The sequence below is a fragment of the Lepidochelys kempii genome, chromosome 16 (assembly GCF_965140265.1).
Source record: "Lepidochelys kempii isolate rLepKem1 chromosome 16, rLepKem1.hap2, whole genome shotgun sequence".
Classification (NCBI taxonomy): Eukaryota; Metazoa; Chordata; order Testudines; family Cheloniidae; genus Lepidochelys; species Lepidochelys kempii.
This window is the reverse complement of record NC_133271.1, coordinates 24777708-24790566: the sequence shown is the minus strand read 5'-3', so window position 1 is coordinate 24790566 and position 12859 is coordinate 24777708. Positions and strand designations below refer to the sequence as shown.

At 48.4% G+C, this 12859-nt stretch overlaps 1 protein-coding gene across 12 annotated transcripts in view; it reads right to left on the bottom strand.

Moving 5' to 3' along the window:
* Positions 1 to 12859, bottom strand: part of DAB2IP (DAB2 interacting protein) — a 354231-nt gene that overhangs the window by 256122 nt on the left and 85250 nt on the right. For 4 of the 12 annotated variants that reach the window (XM_073314868.1, XM_073314874.1, XM_073314873.1 and 1 more), the window contains exon 1: positions 7080 to 7368. The exons of 5 other annotated variants lie outside the window; for them this stretch is intronic. In XM_073314868.1, the coding sequence (XP_073170969.1) occupies positions 7080 to 7200 (121 nt within the window). In that variant the 5' untranslated portion in view covers positions 7201 to 7368. Of the gene's footprint in view, positions 1 to 7079; positions 7370 to 12859 lie in introns of those variants that run through there. 3 more of the 12 variants (XR_012155308.1, XM_073314875.1, XM_073314884.1) reach the window with 3 other exon arrangements.

The following is a 12859-nucleotide window of genomic DNA, read 5'->3' as shown; positions in this document are numbered from 1 at the left end:
GCAGATTCTTTCCTCCTGTTTGTGACCTCCACTATCAGGAGGCAGGAATGAGAGAGGGGGTCCTCTAGAAGTCAGAGCTACCAAGAATCACCTGTCAAAGTGGCTGTCCCCTCCCACTGCTCTCAATGCACCTGCACTCAGTTAAGGTGACCACTTTCAAAATGGCCACTACCTCTCACTATTTCCAGTGAGAATTTAAGCAGCCTGCGGCCTCAGTACCACTGAGAACAATGGGAGATGGAAGTCATTAGGAAAGAGGGCAGGTGCACATGGAGCTCTTTGTTCTAGATTCTGGAACATTATTTAGCAGCCCCCGCTGAAGAAACTCAGTTATGAAAAATAATGGGGAAAATTATTCTGAACTCTAAAAAAGTCTTTAAATATAGCCTGTGCACAAGGGTTCAGTGAGTTTTAACAATAAGGGAAATGTGAAATACCTGTGTTATTCCGTTATTAAAGATCATTTGGGATAAAAAAAAATACCCCAATCCAGGTGCAAACTTCTTAGGGGACCAAATGAATTTTAAACCACAAAATAATTAACTGCTTGTAAATTCTCCAAAATAAATAAATTCTGTACTCAAGGAATAACTGCTGTAATTTTGGGGAGGACACATTGTATTCTTCATGCATAACAAAGCGGTTGAATCTCTGCATTAAATGTAAAACTCAGCTCAGCCTCAACTCTGGACCCACAGGCATTGCTTCCACAATGAAGTTACTATGGGAAGGCAGTGAATTTGCATCCTTTTGCAAGACTTGCTGGACAACACCTGTTCCTCTATTCTGGACCCTAATTAAGTAAACGCAGACATGCTAGGAAGAATGCTAGAGATCAAAGTGCCAGAGGCTACAACCAGGTGCTGCTTTTGTAGGGAGTTTTTCCTCCCTTACCCCAGACCCTCAAGAACCTTCCATTACAGGTACATGATCACCTGGTGTAATAATGACAGGATGGATTCTTCACATATTTACCCACAACGCCACACAGAACAGATGGCCCAAGGAAGAAAAGAGAATTTCAGAGGTTTTTAACTAATATATGTTCAGCTTGTCCAGAATCCCTGTGGTAAACAGAGCCTGGAGATTTCAGACATCATCCTTCAAACTCAGCTTAAATCACAGGGGAGAAAGCGGCCTTTTGGTTTAAGCAGCAATTAAATAGCACTGGCTTGAGCACAGTGCAGACCGCAAGTGCACTGGCTTCCCCCATGCCAACCTACTGCATCCCCTGCTATTCCAGGGCAGCCTGAGCTCCCCTGCCACCAGCTCGGATAGTGCCCCATGCGCGTAACACCCCTAGCTATTCCAGCTCTGGGCCTCTCCAAAGCACAGCTTGCCAATGGTACCAAACTGATGTGTGTATCATATGCACAGGGGCGAGCTAGGGGAAACCCTCAAACTCAGAGAATGGAGTTAGCAGCACACTGGAGCATGAAACGCAACCTCACCACTGCTGGGATGCAGTTCCGGAGCTCTTAGCCGCTGTGGCACAGCCTGGCGTCACAGCAAACAATGCCCTTCTCTGGAACAGAAGTGCATCCTGCAGGTTACGAGGTTGGAGAGTGGGCATCAGCTAGACATGGAGTCAGGAGGCAGCAACATTCTCACCCTACCCAACACCACTTCCGGTCCTCAGTCTGATCTAGAAAGTGGCTCCCTCAATCTATAGGACGACTAGCCAAGATGGACAACACAACACACGTTTCAGGAACAACGTTCTTATGGGGGGAAGCCGCAGGGCGAGGAGTGGCTTGTGTGCACGACTGAAGCCCAAAGTGAGGCCAAGGATCCCAACACCATGAATCCGCATCCCACTGGGTGGCAAGACCGAAAGAGGGCAGGAAGGACACAAGGGGGGCAGTTTGGACAGCTCTGTGCTGCTGATTGATTGGACTTACCATTATTTTAGCAGTGACGGGGGCATGGGGCAGGTAAACGATGCACCACAAGTTCAGACCTTTTGGGCGGGGAGCAGCCGTCTACGCGGAAGAGAAGGGCCACGTCGAGATACGCACAAGCCCAAACTCAGTCAGGTCCATGGGGTGAAGATGGGGACGAAATTAGCCCAACGTGGCAAGGATGCTGCTTTGTTGGGGCGAAGGGCTATGCTCAGCTGGAATCCTTCTAACCACCCACTTCTACACTTGTGATGAGTCCCCAGCCAGAGGCACCAGGCTGAGTGATGCAAACTCTGGAGAGCAGCGCTCTAGCAGAAGGGAGCCTGGGAATTCCCGGAGAGCTCTCTTTATTGACTTAGAGAAGCTGGGCTCTATGACACAGCTCAGAGCGGCCATGGCTGAAAGTTAATGAGTCACCAAATACAGGAACTACTCACGGTGATAAGATACCTGGTCCCAAAGCCCCTCCACAGATGCTCTCACATGCAAGGAGAGGTCAGATTCTTAATGAGACGCAGCCCTCTTCAGAGCATGCCTGGCCCCGTTAACAGATACTCCAGGCTGGGTTCTCTGGAGGAGAGTATTCTAACCCGGTCATGCTTAGGTTACGACTACACCACAGCTGCAAGCTACAGAGATAGACAGACACTAGCTCTGCTCCAGCCAGCGTAAGTACATACCCAGGCATCAGGGCTGGCTTGTACTCTGGAGGCTAGCCAGAGCTGCTGCCAATGTTACACTGCTGTTTTTAGCCTGCTGGCTCAAGCAGAGTTACATGTCTGTCCACCCGAGCTGGAAAGCACGCTCCCAGTTACTGTGTAGAGATACCCTTACGCTCAGCGTTTCTATGCTGCTGTTTGCAATGGACATTTCCTTTGAGGAGGCAGGTGCCAGCATCACTGTGGGGGTTGCTCAGACCTGGGGGAGGAGAAAGGAGCATGATGAAGGGGCAGTTCCTCAAGTGACTTCTAGAGGCAGTTGCTTCCAGCCCCTCCTGAGGTAGGCAGAGGAACAGTGACTATACTGGTGGCACAGGGAGACACCATGCAGGTGGAATAGCCTCCTGGGTTACATCTAGTGCATTCGGCAGCCAGACTAGCGTAGGATTATTCCCTATAGCACAGTGCCTAGTGCACCATCCAGCCTGTGGGCCTCCCACCACTTGCTTTGGGAGATTATTCCACAGTCTAGCAGATCTCTCACTCATGCTGAAACGTTTCCAGATGTTTGGCTTGAGTTGTCCATCGCTTAACGCCATCCCCATACCCCACCTGGACCACTCTAAACAGCCCATCTCCTCCCTTGACCGTCCCAGCCTTGGCAAGGGGTTACCCTTCCCAGAATCTAGAAGTGCCAGCCCTGCTTACACAGGGCCAGCAGCAGCACCCTTTGCTGAAGTCGCTACCAGCCCCGTCCCTGTGGGAAGCTGCAAGAGATCACCTGCTCTCACACGTTATCATCTGGCCGGGATGTCTGAAAGCTGGCTGCCTTTCCAAACAGCTGTCAGCCCTGCTTCGCCAGTACAAGAGTCCATGCTGCACCGCGTCCTGCCTTCCTAGTCACGAAGAAGTCATTTCCCCCCGGCTCCGCATATTCCTCAAGTGCTTTCTTAGAAAATGCAAACTCCATCCCTGTAGTCTTTCAGAGATAGAGCGCAGCTGAGCATTTGGGTGGGGGGTGTTGGTGTCTCTCTCTCTCCACCCCTACCAGAGGCTCAGTTCTCTGCAACCTTCTAATATCTCAGCCTCACCAGCCAGTGCCCACCATCTCCCTTCAGCTGCAAGACCTCCAGCCCACACCACAACTGTTCCCAGCCCACAGCCTCACTAGTCGTCTGAAGTTAAACTCCACACACATGGCTGGCAGGCAGGCAGCAGCCATGCCCCAGGGCCCAGCAGTGCAGCTCATCAGGAAGGAAGGCAGAGGGAAAGGCATAAAGGGCTGGTGTTAGAGCCAACGCCCTATGGGAGCTGGTGGGGGGAAGTGGGAAACAAATACAAACTTTTCTTCATTTCAAGAGACCCCGTTGCTCTGAAGTGCGTGGCTGAACACGGTCCTGCTCCCATGCGCCCATTACGGCTTTTTAGAAATAAGAACCAAACCAGTAGCAGGTGGCAGCACCTATGCCCGCCCAGCATCAGGAGCGGAGCAAAGTGGACAATGGTGAGTGACTCAGGCCGGAAAGGCAGGAAACTGGTGCCCGCAGAGAACTCCCCCTTCCTGGGGAACATGTAACAGCTGGCTGATCCCCACTGCTTCCTGTCCAAAGCAAAACCAACCCCCGCTCCACCGAAGGACTCCCTGGATGCACTGGAGTGTTTCAGGGTGTATGTGTCATTGCTGATCCAGCTACTTGCTACAGCCATGATGCCGTTAAGGCATCTAGAGAGACAACAAAAGCCTGTGGGTGATGCAGATGGTAAAGCACAAGCCTGCTGCCCAGCAGACACACAACAGCTATAGTTCAGTGGTTTGAGCATTGGCCTGCTAAACCCATGGTTGTGAGTTCAATTCTTGAGGTGGCCATTTAGGGATCTGGGCCAAAAATTGGGCATTAGTCCTGCTTTGAGCAGTGGGTTGGACTAGATGACCTCCTGAGGTCCCAACCCTGATAGTCTATGATTCTATAAACAGCCAACTGTGCAGGCTGCTGGAGCTAGCTCCTTCCCGTAACAGGAGGACAGTGCTAATGAACCTATGACAACCTTGCCCCCAGGGTGACTCGCTGCAGCACGAGATACTCGGCATCATGACAGCTCAGCACTGGGGAAGGTAAAACTTGCTCTCCCCAGCCGCATTTATACATTATTGAACTCTGTAAAGTTCAAACACAGTTTGTACGACAGATGCTTTAGAAAACCGCATAGTCACCCACCCATTGTCTTCCTTCTGAGACTTGTGGGAACTCGGGTGGACCAGACCGCTGAGAGCCAGCACAATTTTACTACAACCGGGATTCTTATAAATGAGAAATCAAAGGGAACTGATGAACAATCCTATGGTGCAGCTGCATCTATTCACACCAGCTAATGGCGAGCATCTGAATGCTCAGCACCTCATCCTCATGTTCATGTCCAGGAAAGCTAGCCTGGAACTCCCCGCCTCATGAAGTTGCCTGCTCATCATCATGAAGTCCACCAAGTAGGCCAGAAGTCTCAAGAAAGCCGTCTGTCCCGTGGCATTCTAGCACTTCTGTTACCCATCCCAGACCAGCGTACAGGGCACTTGGCTGGGAGAGTCGCGGGTTGTGAGTTCTAGTCCCCACTCTCGTGCTGACCTACTGTGTGTGACATGGGGCTAGTCACTGCACCTCTCTGTGCCGGGGTTTCTGCGTGTGGCGAGGAGGAGAATTCTCACTCACTTTTGAAATGTGCTGGGAGAGCTACAGATGAGCAGTGCTATAGAAAAGAGCTAACCCAGTCCCATTCGATGCTATCATCATCCCACTTCAACCCAATCTGCTTACATGTCCCCAGTAAATAGTTCAGTCTGGATCCAACACTTGTGATGGTGGTAAGTCCATGCTGTAACGAGTTACAGCAACGAACACATCTCATTTGTCACAGCAGCTCAAGTGACAGGAAAACATTTTGGTTGTGAATGAGACACAGATAAAGGGGAAGAAGGAACAGCCACATGCCTGTGAGCCTGCAAACACACACTCTTCCCTGCCAGGCAAAACAGAAACACTGTGGAAAGAGAAATACACTATCTGCTTATTCGAAAAGCTGAAATTCGGGGACTGATTTAGCTTCCTTAATATTTCCAAGTGATGATTCAAAACACTGAAATGAGCCTCCCTACAGAACAAAAAGAAAAGGAGGACTTGTGGCACCTTAGAGACTAACCAATTTATTAGAGCATAAGCTTTCGTGAGCTACAGCTCACTTCCTCAGATGCATATCATCCACGATATGCATCTGAGGAAGTGAGCTGTAGCTCACGAAAGCTTATGCTCTAATAAATTGGTTAGTCTCTAAGGTGCCACAAGTCCTCCTTTTCTTTTTGCGAATACAGACTAACACGGCTGTTACTCTGAAACCTACAGAACAGTGTGTGTTATCAGTGAAGGGAGAAAGACAACACTGCAACCTAGCTAGAGCTTTTGGAGCCAGATTCTGCTCTCAGGTATGCTGGTGTAAATCTGGGCTAATGCCAGTGAAGCCAGCATAGGTCTGGATTCATACCGGTGTCCTAGAGAGCAGGATCTGGCCCTAGGTGGCTGGCTTCTGACAGATCCTCTTACTCACACAACAACATTACCCTTCTTTTTAAGGAATGCTTTGGGAAGGGTGTCACACAACCCCCTCCCTACTTTTACGGAAAGATATTACAACTGCAAAATGACCAAGACACTAAAAAAAAAAGGACAGTCACTTCTCCGAGTGCTTTAACTTTAGGCATGAGCAGCAGCAAATACTAGTTTCACCTCGCAAGAGAAAAGCCAGAGCAGCTTATTTTTAAAAAAAACGCAACTGGGTCAGTAGCTGCCTGGAGTGGAACGAATGGACGGCCCGAATGGGTACGTCCAAAAACCCATCGCTCCACGGGCCCCGCTCCTGCTGCGCAGGACAAATACATTCGGTTACAGTGCGATTTTTCAAGATCGCCAAAGTGGCTTATGAACACACAAGCCCCACTGCCTTTCACCAGCGGGCTTGGGAGCACAAGCCCTTATATCCAATCACAATTTTTTAGACCCTCCAGGGGCCCAGCTGATGAAGAGCAGCAAATTATAACAATAGTTCTTTGGACTTCAATAGCATCTTTCATTTAAGGATATCAAAGTGCTTCACAACATCAATTAGGCCTCAAAATGTCCTAGTATGCTGGGGAAGTTCTCTTGTCCTCATTTTAAAGGTAAGGAAACTGAGGACAGAGTCAAAGGGACTTGCCTGATGGAAGTCACAGCATTTTAACATCAAAGTAGGGAATAGAACTCAGGCATCCTGACTCCCAGATCCATACCACCACTAGACAGTCTTCTCCCCCCTTACCTGAGCACAGCATTGAACAATCAATAGATCCTTTCTAAAGTTCACTGTAAACTTTGCAGCACACAGGTACACTAAGGAGCATTTACACTGGTCTTTATCATCTACAGTAATAGACTTGCCTCTTAAGCAATACGACTTAGGTCTTGCACTTTCAATTAAATGGAATTTTGGTTGCAATTACCCCTGCTAAGTGGCCTGTTCCGGCTCCGGGATCTGCTTCGCTGTCTCTGAAGTCGCGACCTCCGGAGCAGTCGATAGTAGTAAGACGGTCTCCCAGAACTTTTCCTGCTGTTCACTGACATTTTTGTATCTATATGTGTCACACAGGCACACACGCACGCTCACTCACTCCCCCCTCCCGTCAAAGCAGCAACACTTCCAGCGTCTAATTAACAGGAGTCCGATTCTTTAGAGTAGAAGGGGGGAGAAAAAGAAAGGGAGCTCTTCAAGTTTGACATTTAAAATAAAAAAAACCCCAAACCCAGCACAGAGCACATGTCTGAGCAGAGGCAGAACTCGCAGCAGGCAAGATGCACTGTACGAACAATTCCAGCCCCCAAAACGATAAGCCTGTTGGAGTTGGAATAGGAAGCCAGAGTTGGCCTGGGCTCTTGAAATATGAAGAAAAGGCTGGAAGAAATCCTGGACTGGATCGTCTTCATTGGACAGCAATATCTGCCTGAGCCACACTGGAAAAAGCAAAGCTTCCTGCTAGGGGATGGCTGCGCAACCCAGGGTGCTAATCAAGCTTGTACCTGCCTCTGGCCACTACATCTTTCTGAGGGTGAAGCTTCAGCCAGCAGGATCTATAACAGGAGGTTCCTAGGGCTTTGTGAAAGAGGAGATCGGGAAAGGGTGTAATGAGTTCCTTGCCATGGGACACATGTTTATCATCATGGAGTGAAAGCCCCAGAAAACAAAGTGAAACTTGAGAGGGGATCACTTTAATTAGAACTCAAGCGAACAGAGCACTGGACTCTCCTGGAGGCCCTTTTCCTTTCAACATTCAAACTAAATTATAGCATGTCGCACGAGTTAAAGAAAAAGACCCAGTTACCATTCAGATTCCGGCAGCACATGAGATTCTGTCTCTGGCTCATAGAGCTCAAAAATTACATCTGAATGGGCAGAATTAACACTTTAAATCACAGCGAGAGAAAAAAATAAAGGTGTCAAGGAGTCCCTGGGCGATGCTCTGGAACTGCTCCCCACGAAGCCAGGCAGGACTCTGGGGAAGTCTCCTCTCTGGGAGCAAGCTGTCTGCAGGACACACAGCTCACACAGCTTCCACCTTCCTGGGTCTGACCTCGGAGCATTCAGCATCCTCTGCCCCTCCGTGCGCGTCCCACAGCCAATCCGCTCAAGCAGGGTCTTGTGGAAGCCAGAGGGTCCTGCCCCCCAACTTCGCAGTCAGACAGGACTCTCAGCCAGCCAGTAAAACAGAAGGTTTATTAGACGACAGGAACATGGTCTAACACAGAGCTTGTAGGTGCAGAGAACAGGACCCCTCAGCTGGGTCCATTTTGGGGGAGGCAGTGAGTCAGACAACCACGTCTGCACTTCACTCCTCATCCCCAGCCAGCCCCTAACTGAAACTCTCTCCAGCCCCTCCTCCTCTGGGCTTTGTCCCTTTCCCGGGCCAGGAGGGCACCTGATTCCTTTGTTCTCCAATCCTTTAGCTCTCACCTTGCAGGGGCGAAGGGCCAGGCCATCAGTTGCCAGGAAACAGGGTGTCGGCCATTCTGTGTCCAGACCCCTGCACACACCTGCCCTCTAGGGCTCTGCAATGATCATACACCCTTATCCCACCACCTAGATACTTAAGAACTGCATAGGGGAAACTGAGGCACCCCCACAATATTCAGAGGAAACACTAAGAACAGTCCCGCTTCGTCACAAAAGGCCAACTGGATGGATTCCCAAGTCTCCAGTTTAAAAAGCTCAGCTAAGAGGTGCGTTATCCAGAACCCCTCATCCAGGCACCCAGAGAAGCCCCTGCAGCTGCAGGCATGGAAATGTTCTGAGAGAAGAGTGGCAGGGAGGATTTAAGAAGGATGGAATTGCTGTAGGCCAAGGAATTAATACACTAGCCCTTTCTTCTATGGAAACCTGAATTTGCACTCCAAGCTAATTGAAAAGCCGGAAAAATCTGACTGCTGGATGGGTTACTGGCTAGTGACATTTTCAGAGGGCCTGCCTGCGCTGTGGCTGGCTTTGCTAACTTTCCCAGTCTCTTGCAAGAAATGTACCTATTGGCAATATCAGTGAGGAGATCAGGGAGAGAAAAGGTAGAGGGACAAAGCCACCCTGGCCATGACTTGGCCATCTCTGGGAAAGCGTGGAAGCTTGTCTTACCTGTGCCATGCCTGTTCTGGTGATAGGCAGAGGCTGCCACTCTGCAGGGCTCTTGATTCACCACCTTTCGCTAGCACTACATTCACTTAAAGAAAACAAAAATCTTTAATTCCACCCCAGATGGTCTCAGCCACCACCACCTGCCCACCTACTTCCAACATTTGCAAAATTTCCCTGATTAAGCTGGGCATGAGAAACATTAGGATTTTACATAGTTTATATCCATCTTATCTAAATACTGAGCAGCAAAGGCATATTTTACTTCTCTGTTTAGAAAGGCCCTTCAGTCCAGTCCATGACAAACAGCACGTCTTAGTCTTTGCTGAAGTCCAGGCCTGGTTTTGAGGCCATGCCTAAGGAATTCTATACTAACTTTTAGATGGTGCTGAAATGAACCAATCAACCTGGCAATGACAAGTTTAGGTCAAGTAGGCAAAGTCACAGCTGGACAACAGATGACTCTAATCTCTCCCCCCTCTGCAAGATGCAACAACGGAGCAACATTCCATTGCCTGGCTTCCACCCAGCTGCACCAATCACTGACCAAATTCACACAGCAGATCAGGAGAAAGAAAAAGGCCACAGTTGCTTTACTTCTACCCAACTCCTGCTACCCAGGAGTGACACGGTTTGTTTTCACCCATCTGAATGGCAAACAAACTACTAAAACATTTTCCACAAGAACTTCGACTCCTCTTGGACTGGTTTGTGTTTTCAATTCAAAGGAGAGAGAGGCACATATTTAAATTAGCAATGGGGAAATCTCAAACTATTTGGAGGCTCAGTTTGGAGATTTGGTTCAGAGCAGCAGCTGAATGTTCAGGTCTCTATATGGTGAGCAGGACGTTTCAGAAGAGACCCTCCTCCAGCAGGATTAATAGGACCTAGGTTTTGGTCAAGCTAAAAATGCCACAACAGCCTTTCCCATATCTCATTTATGTCTCTGGCATCTCTCAATCAGAAGGCATAGATGGAAAATGAACATTTAAAGTGAGAAATTATTTTAAGAAGTTTACCCAAATTCAGAGGGTCCAAAAGGGTAAGGTTCAGCAACTTTGTTCTTGTTTAACCAGAACCAGCTGACATCTTTGATCGACCTGGGATGGAGTGAAGGAGAGATACTTGGTGATCTTGCTAAACTCTGAACAGGTGGAAGTGATCAGGTGGTGTGTGGTGATGGTTCTGCATCCATTCATGTGCACTTAAGCATCTGTTCTGTATTTAGTTTTTTCCTATTTCCCCCTCCAGTACCTAAGATGTTCATGCAGGTGACCATAAAATAGGAAGAGTTAATGAGGGGCTATAAACTATCCTGACAAGAGAAGGGAGTCTTATAATAAGAACATAAATAGCCTGGAGTTTTATTAAAGTTTAGCCAGCCTGCCTCTCGGTCTGTCTCACTCACTTCAATAAAGGTTTTGAAGGCATTAAGTACAGATGGCTACAGAGCAGCCGGTAACAAAATGAATGACCCAGCTGGGAGGTAAGAGACTGGTTTGGACATTTCCAATTATTCCAGAGCTATTTCTTTTTTCCCTTTTGAAAGCCATGTCCTGACACAAGTGCTCAATTGTGTGAAAGACTCTAGTGCTTGCAAAAGCAGCCAGATTAACAGCCCTGGAGAAAAAAATCTTTTACTTATCTCCAAAATAACATAGGCAGTGGGAATGCAAGCTTTCTGCCCAGATCTCTGCCAGGGTGCCACAACCAGATCTGAAGGGACCACCTCCAAGAGAGACAAGCTCAAGCTCCTAATGGGGGGGGGTGTCAACTGGGGCCAAATGTGGTGCGGATATTTGTGATATGGAGACCTGTTCACTGGGCTGAGATCCAACTCATAGCAATGGAGACCACTGAACTGTAATCAAATGGTAGCATCCTATCAATCACGTACAACCGTGAGCTAGGTTTACACTGATGAAATTTAGAGCAGAATTTGGCCACCCGTATTTGCCTAGGCCTCAGCAGTGTATGAGATTTTCCATCAGACCTGTCGTATTTTCTGTACAGCTTTATAAGTCAGGATTTATTTCACTGCTTTGCAAAACAAAACAAAAAAAACTTACAGGGTCTGCAGAAATGTTGGGTCAGCACCAAAGTCAGTTCTGTGATGGAAGCAGAGAAGCACGAAGATTTGTTTGTTTGTTTTGAGAGCAAGAGCAGCGTGCAGTTGCCTGAGGTTTCTACCAGTTCAGAGAGACTTATGTCCATGGCAGCTGGCAGACACCGATCTCCAGTGGCTGTAGTTTTTCTTTTATCATTCGCCTACTTGTTTATGCCTGGAAAATAATCACTGTTCTCCAGAATCTATTCTCTGGAGACCGCTTCAGCAGTTAGCCTTCTTCCTTTCCCACAGGGCTTCAGGGGAGAGCCATCATCTTTCTCATCTGGTTCTCTGTCTATGGAAAGGCCCTCTCCACCTTTATTCTTCGTGCCTCGCCACTGTGCCTCAACCATGGTTGGCGGGATCCTTATAGGCAAGGATATGAGAGTACTTCAGATTCCATGCCCAGTCAGTTCTTAGACTACCTATAGAGAGAAAATTAGTACTAACTGTGGTGAACTTCATTTTTTATGTTGACACCTGTCCACCAAGAACTGAACTGAGACCCACAAATTTTTTCTTGGACTACTGTCCATAGTTGTGAGATCGAGATAAGTTTCAGTGATGTTACAATCCGTGTGGAACCAATAATCTAGAGGTCAAGGATCATTAAAACATAGATACACTGCCTACCTCCGCCTCAGCCTCTTGTGCTATTACATGGCCACAGTAGCATTAATCATTGTGTTTTCAGGGACAAAAAAATTGGGGGTGAGGGAAGCAATTAGGAGGAGCCCCCCACCCAGTGTCCCTGCCCCCCAGTCCCCCCACCCAAGGCAGGTGGAGGATCCGTGCCGCAGTTCTCCACAGCTGCCCGCCCAGCTCTTATCATCAGAGCCCTGCATGGATACATTTGTATCCGCATCCGTGCTGCTATCTGCAGAAATGGTACACGGATACAAAGCGAATACCCGCACATTTGCGAGGCTCTTCTTATCCTGCTCTGCCTCACCATTGTGCACAAAGACTTCTGAGTCCCTTTCTCAGAGACCAAGATAGGGCCAGCTAGCTGCCACTCCTTTAGGGCTGATTCCCACAGCCTCCTGATAGGGTGGTCTTTTCTTTTCTCTTCCCACTGCCGCAGTTCCATGGGCGTTTTCCCCCCCACAAAAGGATGGGGAAGGCCAGACATCAGGAAGCCCATGATTCTTTGGCAGAACCATCATGTTCGGGGGGGGGAAGGGGGGGTCAAAGGCCCTCCAACGGTCACCTCTTTGTAGTCTTTTCCTTATCAGAGGATCTGAGTGAGAAAAGAACCCAGGGGGTTACATATAAAAAAAGGTCAAAGCAACTGGTTTTCCAGTAAAAAGGAGTACTAGTGGCACCTTAGAGACTAACCAATTTATTTGAGCATAAGCTTTTGTGAGCTACAGCTCACTTCATCGGATGCAAGTGAGCTGTAGCGCACGAAAGCTTATGCTCAAATAAATTGGTTAGTCTCTAAGGTGCCACTAGTACTCTTTTTCTTTTTGGTTTCTACTGTTACACAACTGTTAGGCACA